At 45.3% G+C, this 17,220-nt stretch overlaps 1 protein-coding gene across 9 annotated transcripts in view; it reads left to right on the top strand.

The window, feature by feature from the left end:
* MAST2 (microtubule associated serine/threonine kinase 2) overlaps positions 1–17,220 on the top strand; it is a 199,598-nt gene that overhangs the window by 164,849 nt on the left and 17,529 nt on the right. For 6 of the 9 annotated variants that reach the window (XM_060306021.1, XM_030870006.2, XM_060306008.1 and 3 more), the window contains 6 exons: positions 2,821–2,896; positions 6,199–6,219; positions 8,045–8,123; positions 10,484–10,638; positions 12,546–12,621; positions 15,120–15,329. In XM_060306021.1, coding sequence (XP_060162004.1) covers positions 2,821–2,896; positions 6,199–6,219; positions 8,045–8,123; positions 10,484–10,638; positions 12,546–12,621; positions 15,120–15,329 — 617 coding nt within the window. Of the gene's footprint in view, positions 1–2,820; positions 2,897–6,198; positions 6,220–8,044; positions 8,124–10,483; positions 10,639–12,302; positions 12,431–12,545; positions 12,622–15,119; positions 15,330–17,220 lie in introns of those variants that run through there. The other 3 variants (XM_030870005.2, XM_030870007.3, XM_060306038.1) reach the window with 2 other exon arrangements.

Below are 17,220 nucleotides of genomic sequence, written 5' to 3'. Positions count from 1 at the left end.
AATAAATAAAAGAATCAGCCAAAAAAAGAGACTTATAAGGTGAGGTCTGAGAGGGTCCCACGTGTGAAGCTTCTAGTGCCTTCTCTCCATGAAGTCTCGATGCATCAATCCCCCCGGCACGCTGATGTGTAACAGTACGCAGAGTATTATTAACCAGGAAAGCTCATCAAAGCTTTGGTGTCCAGAGTGCTTATTGGGGTTTCATTATGTAGGTGTGATTGATTGATTCATTGGCTATGTGATTGAACTCAGTCTCTAGCGCCCCTCCATTCCCTGGAGGTCAGAGTAATATCACATGGCTTAAAGCCCCAGCCCTCTAGTCACATGATTGGTCATCTCATTTGCATAAACTGTCTGGCCCCACCATAAATAACAAAGACACTCCCATCACTTGGGAAATTGCAAAGATTTAGAGGCACATTCCCGGGAACTGGGGACAAACGCCACCAGATTCTTTATTACACAATAGCTGGTATAGAATTCTAGGTTGGTAGGATTTATGTTTTTTTTCATTAATTTAAAGATGTTGTTCCATTGCCTTCATGCATTGTTTTCAATGAGAAGTCTGCTATAATCCTTGTCTTTGTTTCTCTGTATATAACATGTCTTTCTTACCCCCATCCACCTCCCAGCTGCGTCTAAGATTTTTCTTTTTATCATGAGTTTTGAGCAATATGATTATAATGTGCTTTGGTATAGTTTTCTTCCTCTTTCTCTCAGGGTTCTTGGAGATTCTTAGATATGTGGGTTTATAGTTTTTTTTTCACCAAATTTGGAAAACTGTCAGCGATTATTTCTTCAAATATGTTTTTCTGCTCCCCCACTCTCTTCTCCTTTAAGGATTATTAGTTTGCTTGAAGTTGTCTCACAGCTCAGTGATGTGCTGGTTTTTATTGTTGTTGTTGTTGTTGTTGTTTACAGCTTTTTTTCCTCTTAGTGTTAGTTATTTCTGACATATGTGTGTTCTGTGAATCCCTAGCTTTACTGTGAGCACCTGGAAGATTCATGTTCTTCCCGATAACCATCACCACACCTGGTCCTTGGAAGGCTGGCCATTGTTTGTAGGATATTCATGTCCGGCGATTTCCTTGAGGCTTTAGCTGGGTGGTTGTTTTGGGTTTTTTTTTGCGGTACGCGGACCTCTCACTGTTGTGGCCTCTCCCGTTGCGGAGCACAGGCTCCGGACGCGCAGGCCCAGCAGCCATGGCTCACGGGCCCAGCCGCTCCGCGGCATGTGGGATCTTCTCGGACCGGGGCACGAACCTGTGGCCCCTGCATCGGCAGGTGGACTCTCAACCACTGCGCCACCAGGGAAGCCCTAGCTAGGTGGTTTTGGGAACCAACAAAGGGCATCTAGTTTTACATGTCATGGATCAAACTGAAGATACTTTTTAATCTCTGAGATGACACTATTTTAAAAGAATAGGGATTTTTTTTTTTAAGACCTTGATAATTCTGAGGAGGCCTGATTCTTTTTAAGTCCTGCCTAAGGAAACAGTTTTTCCAAATCACTTTTCTTACACCATGGTGGCATGTGCCAGCCAGGAGGTGGGATAGATTGTAGGAGATAGCCCTAGACACATGGGAAACCCAGAGCTGGTACTAGGTTGAGAACATAAGGTTGTACACCTCATTGGGGATCCCTGTCAAGGGGATGAGTGGAAGCTGAAAATGCCTCTTCTTCACTAGTTCTCCTAAAGAGAGTGCCTTTATATAATTGATACAGAGGTGCTGCATAGGGTAGGGGGGCATTGTTTGAGAGGCTGGTTTTTCCAAGATCAGTACAGAAAGGCAAGTGCTATCCATACCTGCTGAATGGAGATAATGAGAAACACTTGGGCAGCTTCGTGGCACCTTGGAACAGTCATATATATATATATTTCCTATACAGGAAATAAACTGCCCAAGAAAAAGCCAGGGCATGGTGAACTACCAGGTCCCTGGATAGCAGTTCCTCAGAGCCAGTGTTGGTTCATAGAGGTGAGCACAGAAGTGGGGAGGTGGGCAGGCATTGGCAGAGTGGTTAGCACATCACAGAGTATGGTGCTTACTTCAACATGATTTTTGGGTAGAGACATGTTGACAGTTCCTCCTTAAATACCAGCCCCCAGCTGGAAGTTAGACCAAAGAAGTATGGCAGGCTTAGGTTTGAGAATTGTGGTCACAGCGCTAAGGTAAGCACACAGTTTTGTTCAAAGCTTCTGAGCTATAAGTTTACAAGTTATAAGGAACATGTGAAAACTAATAAAGGGATAGAGATAATTCCTACACTGTGAAGGGGTTGGGCATGCTTTGCAGACTTGGGGGCCTTGTGTATGGACTGTTTAAGGAGCACTGCTCTCCTGAGAACTTCATTTCCGCTTAAGCACACGTATTCCTGGGTTAGCCCCTTGGATGCAGTGTGCAGAGATATATGTGCAAGAGACTTTCAGGCCAGGAGTCCCGTTGCCCTTTGAGAAGTGGGAGCGTTTGGCCGTGCTATCTGTACTGAATGAGTTCAAGCCTTTGGAAAGTTGGGTTAACTTGAATAGGCAGATTGGAACCTGAGGTGTTCCAAGGAGGGCAGGTTGATGCTAGATCTAAAACAGATGTCTGAGAAGCATAGATGGTTATAGGCAACTTGGGAACAAGGGAGAAACCTCTGGGCTGCCAGTTTTTGCAAAGAGAGAATCACTAAACTAATGGTGGACCTGGAAAAATAACCATATAATGCTAATTGCCTATGCTAGGGGCTGATTTCTTCCCTGAAGGTTATTATCATCTTAACCCTCCTCAGAAGCAAACCTCACAGAGGATTTCTTTTACTTTCCTTATCCACAGGTAACAGTCCTTTGGACAGCCCCCGGAATTTCTCTCCAAATGCACCTGCTCACTTTTCCTTTGTTCCTGCCCGTAGGTAAGTTGATAGAAAAACTCCTCTGTGACTAACATGTGTGGCATTTGCATGAATGTTAGTTAAATGTCAGCTTCCTCCTTTGAGGCACTTCCCTTCCAAGGTGTTACCTTGGTGTTACCAAGGTGTTACCTTTGATGGTCTACCAGCCATCAAATTCCTTTCCTGCTTTCCTCGCCCAGATCATAAACGTCTTGTTCAAGCTTTGCTTTCCAAACACCGTAGGTATTTGTGTTTGAATGTTCAAATGGGCAAGTAGATATTAGAAGTGAATTTATTTTATAATCTTAAGCACAAGCCCCTGGTTTCCTGAGGGTATGTTCGAAAACATTATACTCTTGACTGAAAGCTATCCTAGAGTGATCAATGACAAAATGGGTTCTCCTCCCAGGAGGACTCAAAGTTATACTCTTATTCCTCTAACTCAGGTAGTTCCAGGGAGCTAGAAGAGGCCATTTATGCCTCCCTCCTTGGGGATAAAGAGACTACCAGATCTTCACTTATCCTCCCATGAATTTAGAAAGATTTGGTGTGTTGCAGAGCCGTGCTTGTATTCCTCACATTTCACTTATTTCTGGAAATGATATCAACTTATCCCTGGCCCATGGTAGCAATCCTGACAGTTCAGCCCATTGCCAGGGTATCACCTGGCCTCTGGAGAAGTAATGAGTTGACATGAGTCAATCCATATACCAAGGCTTCTTCTTTTTTTTTTTTTTTTTAAATACATTTATTTATTTGTTTATTTTTGGCTGTGTTGGGTCTTCATTGCTGCATGTGGACTTTCTCTAGTTGCGGTGAGTGGGGGCTACTCTTCGTTCTGGTGTGTGGGCTTCTCATTGCGGTGGCTTCTCTTGTTGAGGAGCACGGGCTCTAGGCGCACAGGCTTCAGTAGCCGTGGCATGCGGGCTCAGTAGTTGTGGTTCGTGGGCTCTGGAGTGCAGGCTCAGTAGTTGTGGCGCACGGACTTAGTTGCTCCACGGCATGTGGGATCTTCCCAGACCAGGGCTCGAACCTGTGTCCCCTGCATTGGCAGGCGGATTCTTAACCACTGCATCACCAGGGAAGTCCCCCAAGACTTCTTACACAAATTATTTACTTTTCAGAACATCTCTAAAATTCTTTCTTGGCAGCGTTCACATTCTTTGACTTTATTTTTTATTTTAAAAATATTCTTGGTTGGAGTCAGTCTTTGGTATTAAGACCTCCAGAAAAATCATGGCTCCAGATTTGGAGCCTCTAATGGTTGGAGAATGATATATACATCTTGAGATCAGAGTAGTAGTAGTAGTACTCCGACTACTTTTTTAAAAGAGATAAGAGAAAAAGAACAGATTCCTAATTTAACAGCATTAACTCACTGTTAAAATGGCAACCCAGAAGAAATCCACCCCCTTCTTCTCCAGGATTCTATGCAGCTGAAAAGGTCGTGGACGGGTTGGGAAAAGTTTGATGGCTGACTTGGGTGCCCCTCCTGACCCAATTGCCTTATTCAAAGCAAATATCGTCAAGAGTTTGTTCCATGGACTCACCTCTCCTACCCTGTGTAACTTCGTTAGTTAACTAAGGATCCAGATAGGAACACTTACGGTATAGGTATGTAATGGATGGATGCATTTGCTTTCCAGCCCAGCTGAAAGTCTAACTTATCTCAGACTTCCTGCCTTGATTGTGTTTGAACTCTAGCCTCAGATTAGGTCTGAGCTGGGACAGTAGGACCTGTGACCGTTCTCTGTAAATGGCATTGAGTCATTTCCCATTCATTCAATAAATATTTACTGAGTACCCAGTAAGCCCAGGCACATGCTGTGTACTTAGTTATATAGTGGGAAGCAGACAAAGCCCTAACTTTATAGAAACTTAGTAGACTTAGTAGAGTCTGTGCACTTGTTGTTCCTTTTGAGGGAATGCTGTTCCCTCAGGTCTTCGCTTAGTTAACACCTTCTTGTCTTTCATTTCTCATCTTAAATGTCAACTCCCCAGAGAGGCCTTCCCTCACCATACAATATAAAGGAGGCCCCTCATCATTCTCCAGCAAACCATCCAGTTTTATTTTCAAACTAGTACTTTTCAATGCCTGATACAGTCACCCCTCGGTATCCAGAGGGGATTGGTTCCAGGACCCTGGTGGATACCAAAGTCTACAGATGTTTAAATCCCTTATATAAAATGGCATAGTATTTGCATATAACCTATGCACATCCTCTTGTATACTTTAAATCATCTCTAGATTACTTATAATAGCTAATACAATGTAAATGATATGTAAATAGTTTTAAATACAGTGTGAATAGTTGCTGGCATGGAGCACATTCAAGTTTGGCTTTGTGGAACTTTCTGGATTTTTTTTCCCCTGAATATTTTTGATTCACTGTTGGTTGAATCTACAGATACAGAACCCATGGATAAGGAGGGCTGACTGTAGTTTCTTATTTGTTTTCTGTTTCCTCTCAACCAGAATCAAAGCACCTTTAATAGAGATGCCTTAATATGTTGAAAATATGTCTGCTAGTATATAATAAGCACTCAGTCGGTGCTTATTGATTGAATGAGTGGTGGGGAAGAGTAACGAACAAGCGAACTAACAAATATATTGCTGTAACCTGTGATAAGCACCGTGAAGGGAAAGAAAATGATGCTGCCTAAAAGAGTAGGAAGGGAATGAGGCTGGAGAGTCTGTACTGGGTGGTCATGTAAGACCTCTTGGAAGGAGTGACTTTTAAGCCAACCTGAAGGATAAGAAGGAGCCTGCCATGTTGGGAGTGAGGATGCAGGTGTGTAGACCAATCCATGCAGAGGGAATAGCATGTTCCATTGGTGTCCTGTGTCTGCATCATTCCCTGGGCTTTAGGAGTAGGATCAGCCGGGGGCTTTGGGACCTGGTATTACCACTGAGATCCACACAGGTCTGTGCTAGGTGGCCTGAAGTTTGAGTCGTATGTGTGGAAGACAGAGCCCCGGGCTGTCCCTTTACCAGACATAGTAGGAAAAGTAGCTAGGTATTGGTGGGTGAGGGGAGGAAGACTTCAACCCTGCGAAACAAGGTACTCAGGAATTGTGTTTCCTATCACTGAAGTTGGGCATGAGCTTTATAGCATCACATTAGTTTGTAATATCACACAAAAGGCAGATTTAATGAAACTGTAGGGATAGACCCATTAGTCACACAATTTCACTACTAACTTACACACATTCATAAACGAAAGATTTGTCTCTGCCAAGCTAGACCAAATGCCAGGTGTCAAACAGAGCAGTCTCTCTGGTTCCCTTTGATTCTCACTTTAACGTATGTCTTTTCACTACAGCCATGGCCACAGAGCAGACAGGTAATAGCGGACGTGATGGGGAGAGGGGCTGGGAAACTGCTATGCATGGCCAGACAGTATGGTTTGTGGTTTCATGCTTGGTGAGAACTGGCTGTGATGAGTCTTCTCTGAGTGTGGGTATGAACATTTGGCCTTTCATTTCTATCAAAGAGGCCCTAACGGAGCCCCCTCTACCTGCTGGAACCAAGGCTCCGTGCTCATATGTTTAGAAGGCAGGATTTGCTAAATATTTAGTTCCAAGCTTCTGAGCATAGGAACAGGTCACCCTCATTCCCACAACTTTCCTCAGTCACCCAGTGGGATGACCAGGCAGAGGAAATAGAGGCATCCTGTAGTGGCATTTCTGACTCTGGTGGTCCCTGCTCTTCAGTTTACAGAAAAATGGCTGCCATTTTGGTTCCCATTTCTTTATGAAGGAGGAAAAATCGCCTGTGGAGAAGTGTATCTGACAAGGGTTTGGGAAATGCCTCCCTGAGTTAGACTAGTCCCATCTTTGCTGAGCTCTGTTTTCCTGGAATTGACTTGCTTCCTTGTGTAGAGCTCTCAGGACCCAAAAGAGAGATCAGAGAGAATATCATGTTTGAGCAGCCTCCTGGACATTTCTTTGCCTCAGAGACTAGGTTCCAGCAGGACCGGCTGCCTGGGTGGCATGAAGTTTGAGTCATGTGCATGTGGCATGGAACCCCCGGCTGTCCCCTTACAGAACATAGTAGGAAAAGCTGCCTGATATTGGTGGGGGTGGAGAGGAGTGCTTCCAAAAGAGAAGCCCTGGCAAGATTCATTCCTTTTTTTCCTTCTTCCTCTCCATGCCTCCCTGCACCCACCTTTAACTGTGGAGCCTGGAACAATTCATCCAGATCTCTGGGTCTTACTGTTTTCTCTGAAGATTGAGAGTATTGAACTTAACTTCTAAAGGTCCTCCACTGCTAACGTTCTTAGGTTCTGTGGGTCACATCAAAGAAGTTTTTCTATAACTTCAACCAGAGCAGGCTGTACCCCTAAGCTCCACAAGAAAGAACATTTGTGTTACAACACATCCTGTAGTCCAGGAAAGAATCACTTGTCCATGTTATAAAAGCTTCAAACCAGATACTTGCTTGATCTTTCTTCTCTAAAGCAAAGCAGATAACTGTGGTTCTCTGTGATGAGAGCTTCAGAGCACATCCTCTAAAGAGCAGCTGGAAGCCTGCCCCAAAGTCTCATATATGGCCAAGCTATGCTACTTCACTCTTCTTTCATAAGGTTGCTGTCACTCTTTGGCAAACATTCTCAAAGATTGGATTTATGAGTCCTAATGGGTCCTGGGTAGCCTTTGACTATTTGCAATCTATTGATTCATACTCAGACCCAGGTGGTAGTTTCACTTCTTCCTGGTTTTCAACCCAGTGGCCTGGGGAACACCAAAGGACCCTTCACATGGAGCCTTCAAAAAAGGAACTAGCATTTCAGTGGTAGTTCTCTCCTTGTGATGATGCCTTTAGCTGCAGTCCTCTGTCATTGCTTCTCTGTCATTGCTAAAAGTGAATAAGTTGAGAGTGTAAAGATTTTTATTCCAAAACCATAGTATTGCATAACAGATATTCTTATTTAAAGTTATGGACTCCTTTATAGTCAGAGATGTCTGTCTTTGCAGTGGAAAACACACAATAGGCCCCATGTAGGAAAGAGATATGAAAGCATGTGCTGGACTGAGCAGTACTGTCTTGAGACAAGAAAGAGCCTACCAATGAATCAACTGCCCCAAAAAACCTGATGGAAAGACAGGCAGGTCCTGGGCTCAGGGTGGGGTTCGGTAGAAACTGCCTAACATTCTTTTCTTACATAGGACTGATGGACGGCGCTGGTCTTTGGCCTCTTTGCCTTCTTCAGGCTATGGAACCAACACTCCTAGCTCCACTGTCTCAGTAAGTAGCCAAATCTGTGGCCGTACCTCCTTCACCCTGAGGAAATACTTCCCTACAGGTATTGCTCCCTGTCCCTACAGTGTTGCAAAGTGGTTCTCAACTTTTTCTCCAAAGCCCAACTCAAAGAGGTTGCTTGGGATGAGGCTGAGAGGGACAGAGGTCTGGTGGCCTTTAACAGCCATAGTCAGATCCATTAAATGCCTTTGGAAAGAATTAACCAGCATGTTTCTGAGCGTCAGTTATTCCTAGTGGAGTCAGAAGAGGGCTTGAGGATGGACTTTCGCTTTGCCGACGAGGCCAGGCACAGGCACTCCTAAGCACGGTTCCCTTGCTCCCCTATTTTATTTGTAGAACTGCAACCAAGAGCAAATAACACCACCCCCCACCATGTCACAAAGGCCGGGTAGACCCTCCTCCAACTTTTTCACCTTTTCCTTTCAAAAAAGAAGGGAAGGATGAATGTGATTTGATATTCAAGTTTGATTGTATATCAGCAAAAAAAAAAATATTGGGCCTGTCTCTAAAACTTCTAGTTATGTCTCTTTTAGAGAAGATTTTAGCCTAAAACACAACAAATGTCCTAACTGCCACCATGCACAATTGACCCTAAAATGAGTCTTCCTCATTGAGCAACATTTAATTGAAGCCAGGATGACAAGTTGGCAAGCACGTTCTGTAAAGGGCGCATATTTTAGGCTTTGTAGGCCGCAGACCGGATGACCCGTTTCTCCATGTCTCCCACCATTCTTCAGGTCTTCTCAGCTCAGTTTGTATTCATAAATCCCAAGCAGGTAAAAGAAGTTATCATTTCCTCCCTTGACCTAGATATTACTCTTTTTAAAAATTTTATTATTATTATTCTTTTGGCCGCTCTGTGCTGCAAGTGGGATCTTAGTTCCCCAACCAGGGATCAAACCCGTGCCCCCTGCAGTGAAAGCACGGAGTCTTAATCACTGGACCACCAGGAAAGTCCTAGATTTTACTCTTAAATTAATCCAAAGATCTCACTGGTCTTTTGGCAGCTGTTTAGTTTCAGATCTTTCCCTAGTAAATATCCCTTCCCCATAATCCTTTACTCAGACAGGTGATTTTTGAGACCCAAAGTAAGAGTCATGTATTTATTATATATATATTCCTGTTCAATAAGTTTTAATAGACTCAACCCATTGCTCCAGCTTATTTTATTGGAATACCTTAAAATACCAATTTTGCTTCATGTTAGTTGCAGTTGGGTGAGAATACTTTTTGCAGCTTCTATCCAAATCATTTATAAAAATGTGACCAAGACAGAGCCTCATGAAAACCTCCCACTAGCTGTTTACAACTTTATGTATTATAGGATTCCATGAGAGAAGTGTGCACTGTAAGTCAAAAAAATTTTTGATTTCTCACTTGGTATTAAGGCTTACGTGTGGCAACGGTTTTCTTGGTGTGGTATTGCAGCTTTGAGTGTAAGTGAATTTAGACATTTAACCCCAGATCCTTCATCAGTTGGTGAACAGAAATTGAGCCAATAGTGTTAGATTTGCTGCTGCTGTAGCCAGTCTTGTCAGGTAAGGGCAGGAGTTCACTGATCCAGGTGCCGACCAGGGCTGCCATGGCAATTGCTGCATTGGTGGGATGCCTGTAATAGCACAGCTCACACCCTCAAATTGTCTCTTGTGATTCTGGAATCTCAATCGTTGGGCCATGTTTAGAATTCTTAATTGTTTTCAGGTCAAGTCTAATCTTTGGGTTCTAGATCTAAAAATAATTTTCTTCCCTGCTGGATTTTCTTGCCTATTGGTATCCCTAGAGCCTGGGCAAAGCCTTCACAGCTGCAGCGAAGCCAGTTGCCCTCTGGGTAACAGCCTAAAGGAAACATTGCTGAGCCATCCTGGGGCTCTCCCAAGGTGTTGTAGAAGGCAAAACTTATGGGGACGTCATTTGTAGGCTGGGCATACCTAGAACATTTCCTAATAAGCCAGGAAGCATGATTTATTAATTACTTGCCATTCTAACTAGCCAGAAGCTTCACTGAGGGCAAAGGGTCCACGTGGAAGAATCTGCTTTTTGCCACCTAAAGAGGCTCCCTAGGTAGTTGGGGAGCTGTCACACCTCATGAATGTCTGGGTCTGGCCCCCTGCAAGGCTCATGAAGGACAATAGTATCTTGGCTTCATCTGAACAGAGCTCTGAAGGATAGAGATGAACAGGATCATGTACAGTGGAGACTCAAGGGAGCAAGGGAAAGCATGCTGGCTGTGGGCTGACTTCAGGTTTACGTCGACTGGGGAGCCACTGACTATTTTCAGTCTTTCTCCACTTCTAGACTGCCTTAGACATGTCTTTAATGCTTTTTAAAAATGTTGTCCCCTCTAGTCATCATGCTCCTCGCAGGAAAAGCTGCACCAGTTGCCCTTCCAGCCTACAGCCGATGAGCTGCACTTTCTGACGAAGCATTTCAGCACAGAGAGTGTACCCGATGAAGAAGGACGGCAGTCCCCGGCCCTGCGGCCCCGCTCCCGCAGCCTCAGGTGAGGGTGCTCTCCACCCACTGCCCTGGTACCCATGGAGTTCAGCTTGTCTGCACAGCCTAGGAGTCAACAGACTTATTCCGTAAAGGGCAGGGTAGTAAATAATTCACACTTTGCAGGCCGTATCGTCTCTGGCAGCTACTTACTCTGCTGTGGTGCAGAATCATCCACAGACATTATGTAAACTTTATTTATAAAAGCAGCCGGTGGGCCAGATTTGGTCTGCGGGCCGTAGTTTGCCAACCCCTGGCCTAGCACATAGGCACAGCTCAAATGAGTCAAGTGCAGTGAAGCTCAAGCCCTTTGGTATTGGGTACAGCTCAACTCACCATCACAAGAGGTGCCTGAAGATGCTGTCAAGGGGTCTCTCTTTTTCCCTTTGAAAGTAGTTGGCAGTAGAAATGTACTTTGGACTCCATTCAGTAAAAGGAGAGTAGTAGTATCATCCATTCTGATGGTTACCTGGCTGCAGAACCCAGAGGCCCAGCATATATAAACTAGGCCAATTAAAAAAGTTGCTTCTGAGGACACTTGAGGCTGACTCGGGGAAGAAGCCCATTGCAGAAGCAGAACTAAATGCCCATCTAAATCTGTCTCATTTCCCTGAATCACCTGGGCTCATCAAACCAAGCAAACCTTAACAGCTGATTTATCTGTGTATTCCATAGATTAAATCAGCTCTTCTCTTTGGCATTAGGTGGTAAATCTGTGCCAGAATTCCAGGTTAAGGGAAAGGGTGGAGAATAAAATGATCATGGCTTTAAGTGATCGAGCTCAGATTTCCAGGGTCCCTGGGAAATAAGAAGTTGGTTCACATGTTCAGGGTGGAGGCCCAGAGGAGCAGTGCCTTCCAGAAAGAATCCCCTCAGGTCATGTTGGCACTGCAAGTGCCAGTGAGCTGAGCCAGGCCACAAAGACTGGTTCAAGTTCAGATTGGTGAGAACAATGACTGGGACTGCAATGCAAAGGGTCAGACATACAAATGAGGGAGTGTGAAGTGTGGAGCCCAGTGTGTTTCTTTGTCTCATACAGAGGAATGTCTGAATCTTGGTGCTCTTCACACTCCACACAGAGACGGGCACCTTTTAGGCCATTTGAGACTGAGAGGACTACAGTACCTCTGGGAAATCCCTGAGGATTACTCTTAAAAAGCTGGGTAATGTGCATTAATGTAGCAGGCAGACCATGGCCTACCGTAGGGAGGAAAGGCAGAAAAGAACGGTTCTGAACATAGCTCAGCTGGGATCACATGTCGGGCACCAAACTGGGCAGGACCCAAATAGCCATTCAGTTGTACGGCTCAAACTCTGAATCCTTTAAGAGGATGTAATCACACATGGGCCAGAGGGGAAGATTTAGATGACCCAGGTTTATGATTCACTACGGGCTGGCTGGACTGGCCTCATTCATCCCCCAGGTGAGAACTAAGTTAGCCCCACTGGATGCAGCTTGTTTAGAAAAGATACAGGTATACACTGTCTTCCTTTGGTTGTTTTGGTGGTGGTTTGATTTGATTTGATTCCTAGAACATGCTGGGGTATGCCCAACCCCACTGGCCAAAGCAAAGAAGACCCAGAGAGTCCTGTTCTGGAGGAAGTGATCCTAGAAGAACCACCAGTGGCCTCAAGAGTGGTCTCCTCCTGTCTAGGCCTTTTCAGGCCCTGGCAGAAGTCTTTGTGAAGGCCAGGCCTCTTACAGGAAGGTAGTCTAGCTCCAGATGGCACACTTTTGAGCTGAACAGTGCTGGCAGCTCCAGGAATAAGAAAGGCTCTGGAACTCAGCACTCCTTAAGGTGGGAGTGTGTGGGTGCTGCAGACAGTGGGTGGGCACGGGCTCTGGGGATGGGCATCTTTCTCCTTGAAGGTTCCCTGGCACTAAAGTAACACAGTTGTTTCCTTCTTATTTAGTCCTGGACGGTCACCAGTTTCCTTTGACAGTGAAATAATAATGATGAATCATGTGTACAAGGAAAGATTCCCCAAGGTAAGGATCCAGTTTAAAGGAGACTGGTAACGCCTCTGAGGATGCCACCTCCAGCCAGCCCCAGTGGGAAGACTGGGGGTGGGGGAGTCGCCAGAGGCAATCTGGAAGGAGATCAGGGAGGCGCCAGGAGGAGGAGGACACAAGCATGAGGGCTTTCAGACTGCTGGAGAAGAGGAAGGCAGCAGAGGACTTTGAGTTTGGGGATCGTACTTGCAGAGCCTCTGTTTCTCCACTCCCCAGAGAAAGGGGTGTCCAGAGGGAAATGTCGAAAACATATCCCACTGTATATTAGTGGGAAGGAAAGAGCAGAGACCTTGCTTCTGACCGTGCACATCAGGATCCATGAGTCGGGGTCCCCCAGAAGGAGATTCGCCCTCTGAGAGCACCTTCACTTAATGCAGATTTCTAAAGCAGCACTCCCATTACCAAGCACAAACAGAGCTACGCTGGAAATTTCCTCTGGCAGGAAGTTGGCCAGAGAGAGCAGTAGGGTGGGAGACAGCTCAGAGTTGCTATTCACATTTGGACTTGTGTTTTCAAGCAGGGAAATGCTGAGGGAGGAAGGTAGGTTACTGTCCTGAGATGGTTGAGAAATGGTCTTCACAACTGCAGTTTGACTGTAAACCTCCTTGTATGTGGAATGAGGGCCTTGTTTTCCATTTGCATTTCTTTTGAACACCACACGCCTAAACACTCTGACCTGGCTTTCTAATGATAGGCCCTGTTCCTGCAGAACACAGCCAGTTCTGTCCGAGAGAGAAGCAGGGCCTGACGGAGGCTCCCTCTCCATGACAACAGCGAGAATGGGGTCTTCAAGCCTCTTTCTTCATCCTCCATCCAGACCCCCGGCTCTACCTGTTCATCTGTATCTAGGGTCTGCGATGTGTGGTTCCCTGCTCCTCCGAGAGTGTCCTTTTTCGAGCCTCGAGTAGTCTCCTGGGCACACACGGGTGGCTTAGGGAAAAAGTGCGAAGCCCTTGTGCTTTCCCTCTTGACATTCACAGTGAAGCAGAGCAGTGAGGAGGAGCTCAGACTCTGGAACCAGGCCGACTGGGTTCAGGTTGGCTTCTACCATTTATTAGCCTCATGACCCTGGGCAGATTTTTTAACTTCTCTGAGCTTCATTTGCCTCATCTGTAATCTGAGATAATAAGAGTATCTATCTCGTAGGGAGTTTGTGAAGATTAGTGAACATTAAGCTTTTCTAACTGTGCCCAGGACATAGTTAGCGCTCAGTAAGTGTTAGCTGTTATTTCTTTGCTGCCCTGTGGTCTGCACTTTCTAGCCTTCAAATGGGCACTGGAGAGTAAGAGCAAGGAAGAGGGGCAGAATGAACAGCTAGGAAATCATTCTGTTGTGCCTTGCTTCTTCATAAAAAAGTTTGGGTGTGTATAGTGTTTAGAAATGCACCTCGCGTGTTTCCTCCTCCTCTTCCTCCTTGTGTATTAGGTGTTGTATTGTTATCCTAGCATTGCACGTTTGTATGTAAGATGAACTCGTGTTAGAAAAAGCATGTTAAGATTCCTTCCATTCCCTCTTCTCTTTCACCTCCCCTCCTCTCCCTCTCTCCCTACCACATCGCTACACCATAAATATGTGTGTGTGTGTTTGTGTGTGTGTGTATATATATACACACACATATATATATACATATACAAACACCCACTTAAACACACACTGAAAATCAGAAATCACCACCTGGTGGCAAAGGAAAGAAAGCCAAGCCCTAGATAGGCAGCTAGGAACTTGTTAGCAGATGTATATTTGTCATTTTGACATTCCTGTGCAGTTAGGTCCCCAAGAGGCTTCTGAGCCAGACCTCATGCCGCTCTGCTGGGGATCCAGGTCCGTGAGCAGGCAGGTTCACACCTTCAGTAAACACTCTCTGAACATCTGCTTAGCTCGGTTGGGTCCTAACTTCAAGTAAGAGGATCCTGAGATAAATCAAACTCCCACTGGCTTGAAGAAGTTCCCAGTCTGGAGAAAGATTTAGAAACCAGGAGTGTCCACACACCAAGTTTATACAGTTGGGAGGTCCAGTGGAAGCACAGAGGAAAGGAAACCCTAGTTTTCCTGGAGGAATCAAAGACTTCCCAGAGGAAAGATGATGCTTGAACTGAGATTAGAAGGAGTAGTAGGAGTTTGCCAGGCAGGCTTGGCAGGTGAAAAAGCTACACACAGGGAACAGCATAAATGGACAGAGGCATGAGATAGCATGATAAAGGAACAACAGAACCTCAGTGTCCTTAGAGCAAGAGAATGTGCCGTTCAAGGAGTGGGGAGGTGGACAAGGCCAGGTGAGAGAGGGCCTTGACTGTAATGTTTTGACTTGACTTGAAGGTGACCTTTCACGTCTCCAGTCATCAGGTTCCCCAAATGCAACATCAGGAAACCAGGATCACAGAACCCATCCTTAGGCTCTGACCAGGCCCTTCAGGCTTAGCTCCGGCCGAGCTGGATCAGAAGGGAAGAGTCACTTGTCCTGCTTTGATTTGCAGGCCACCGCACAAATGGAAGAGCATCTAGCAGAGTTCATTTCCTCCAACACTCCAGACAACGTGTTGCCCTTGGCAGACGGAACCTTGAGCTTTATTCATCATCAGGTGATTGAGATGGCCCGAGACTGCCTGGATAAATCTCGGAGTGGCCTCATTACCTCACACTACTTCTATGAACTTCAAGAGAATTTAGAGAAGCTTCTGCAAGATGTGAGTGTCCTTGTTCTGCAACTCTGGTGAATCCGTATAGTAGTGGTTTTTAGTCCCAAGCTAAGATGAAGGCAGTCATGGTGTTCCCAGCCTGCTTGCCACCTCCCTGCTGGTATGTGGGACGCACCCCACATGTGCTGCTGCTGCTGGGCTTTGGTTCCTCCTCAGTCCCCTGCATTTCTCCGAGAAGCCTGTTCGGCGTCAGAACTCAGTGCTGTGATTCCTTTCCTTTTCTAATACCAATTACTCTTCCCGAGGCTCCAACGTAGTGTTCATAAATATTTGCCTAGGAGATTTGTAACCCAGAGCCAAAAAGAGGTCCTAGTGGCTGTAGTGGGCTCTCTTGGTAGACATACTGGTGTAAGCAGAACCTTGAGACTGCTTCTCCTCAGTCGAGGAAAAACAGGCCCGAGGACGGCACCATGGGTTTATCCGTTTGCTGATATTCTGTTTGCGTAGCAGAAGTTCTCCAGCAGGGACTGATGTGTTTAGAGACCTGATCCTCCCCAGTGTAAAAAGTCTCTGGGCAAAGTAATCCAGAGACCATTGAGTTCTTCTCGCTGCTTCGTGCTCCGCTCTTCCCTTTCCTCTCTGCCTCTCCGATAGGGTGATCGGACGCCTTCCCACTCAGACTACAGTTGCCCATATCACACCATTAGTACAGCTTAGGGGAGAGGAGATGTGCTGTCTCTTCGGGGCTCTTCATGTCACTAGAATATTTCCCAGTCCAGACCCCTGTTACCTCCAGACGTGTGCCTTCATGCTTTTGTAGGACCAACTGAGCTGAGAGCCCAGGCTAATGGGCTCAAAGGACTCCGGTGTGTTAGTCCAGAAATTAGGAGCAGGAAGTTGTTTGTTTGTTTTTTTAATTTAGGAAACAGTTGAATCTAGAGAAAGGATGACTAAAGATGGTCACGATTAGTGCTGTCAAATAATGGGAGTTTTATCATATGTAATATGTGGCAGCTTCTCTGTCCCCTAAAAGGCATACTAGCCCAGTGGACAAGAGTTACAGTAAGAAAGGTTTTGATTTAATAGATGAAAAAGTTCTTCCTTCTACAAAAATGTCTTTTTCTGATTTCAAAAGTAATACTTAAATTTAAACATTGCAGAAATATGAGTTTAAAAAGCTGAAGTCCCATGAAACATCACTGGCGGCTGTTTGTTTCTGTTCAAGAATAACTTTCTAACAGTTCTCTGACAATACGTAGGAATCAGGGATTGAGGCATCAGATAAATCAACTAGAGTGACTTCCAGGGTTGCTTGTACATCTAAGATGGATCTTCTGAAATGCTCAAGTCAGAGCTTTGCCCAAAACCTTCAGGTATTTCCCAGATGCATTGCCTCTGGCAGTGGGAAGAGCACTGAACATGGAGCCCGTGCATTCATATGTTCTCTCATTTGCTAGGCCCTGGGAATGCAGAGAAGAAGTTCAGTGCCGGTTCTGGCTCAAGGAATTTGCTGTTGACTGGGGTTTACAGACCCATCAATATGTATTACAGTAAAAATAATAGCTGTCAATTATCGAAGTATACTGTATGCCAGACACCACACTGAGTGCTCTATATGAAGTATCTCACTTTTGTTTATTATAGTAAGTGTGATTGATGAGCACTAAACAGAGATCAGTTCTGAGCACAGAGGAGGATGTGCTGACTCTGCATGGAGAGTTCAGGAAAAGCTGAGTCTCGATGAGTAGGTAGGAGTTCACTGGATCTAGAAAGCAGTATAAACAACCTTTCAGAGGTGTGGAGGAACTTGGTTCATTTCAGGAATTGCAGGTAAAGTAGTTTGGCATGACTAGAGTGAAGGATGTCTGCAGGGAAACCCTGGTAGATGAATTTGCTAGGCACTACATTGTCTAATTTAATCTTCATAACAACATTGTAA

Source organism: Globicephala melas, chromosome 1 (assembly GCF_963455315.2).
Source record: "Globicephala melas chromosome 1, mGloMel1.2, whole genome shotgun sequence".
Taxonomy (NCBI): Eukaryota; Metazoa; Chordata; class Mammalia; order Artiodactyla; family Delphinidae; genus Globicephala; species Globicephala melas.
This window is presented reverse-complemented; position numbering and strand designations above follow the sequence as displayed.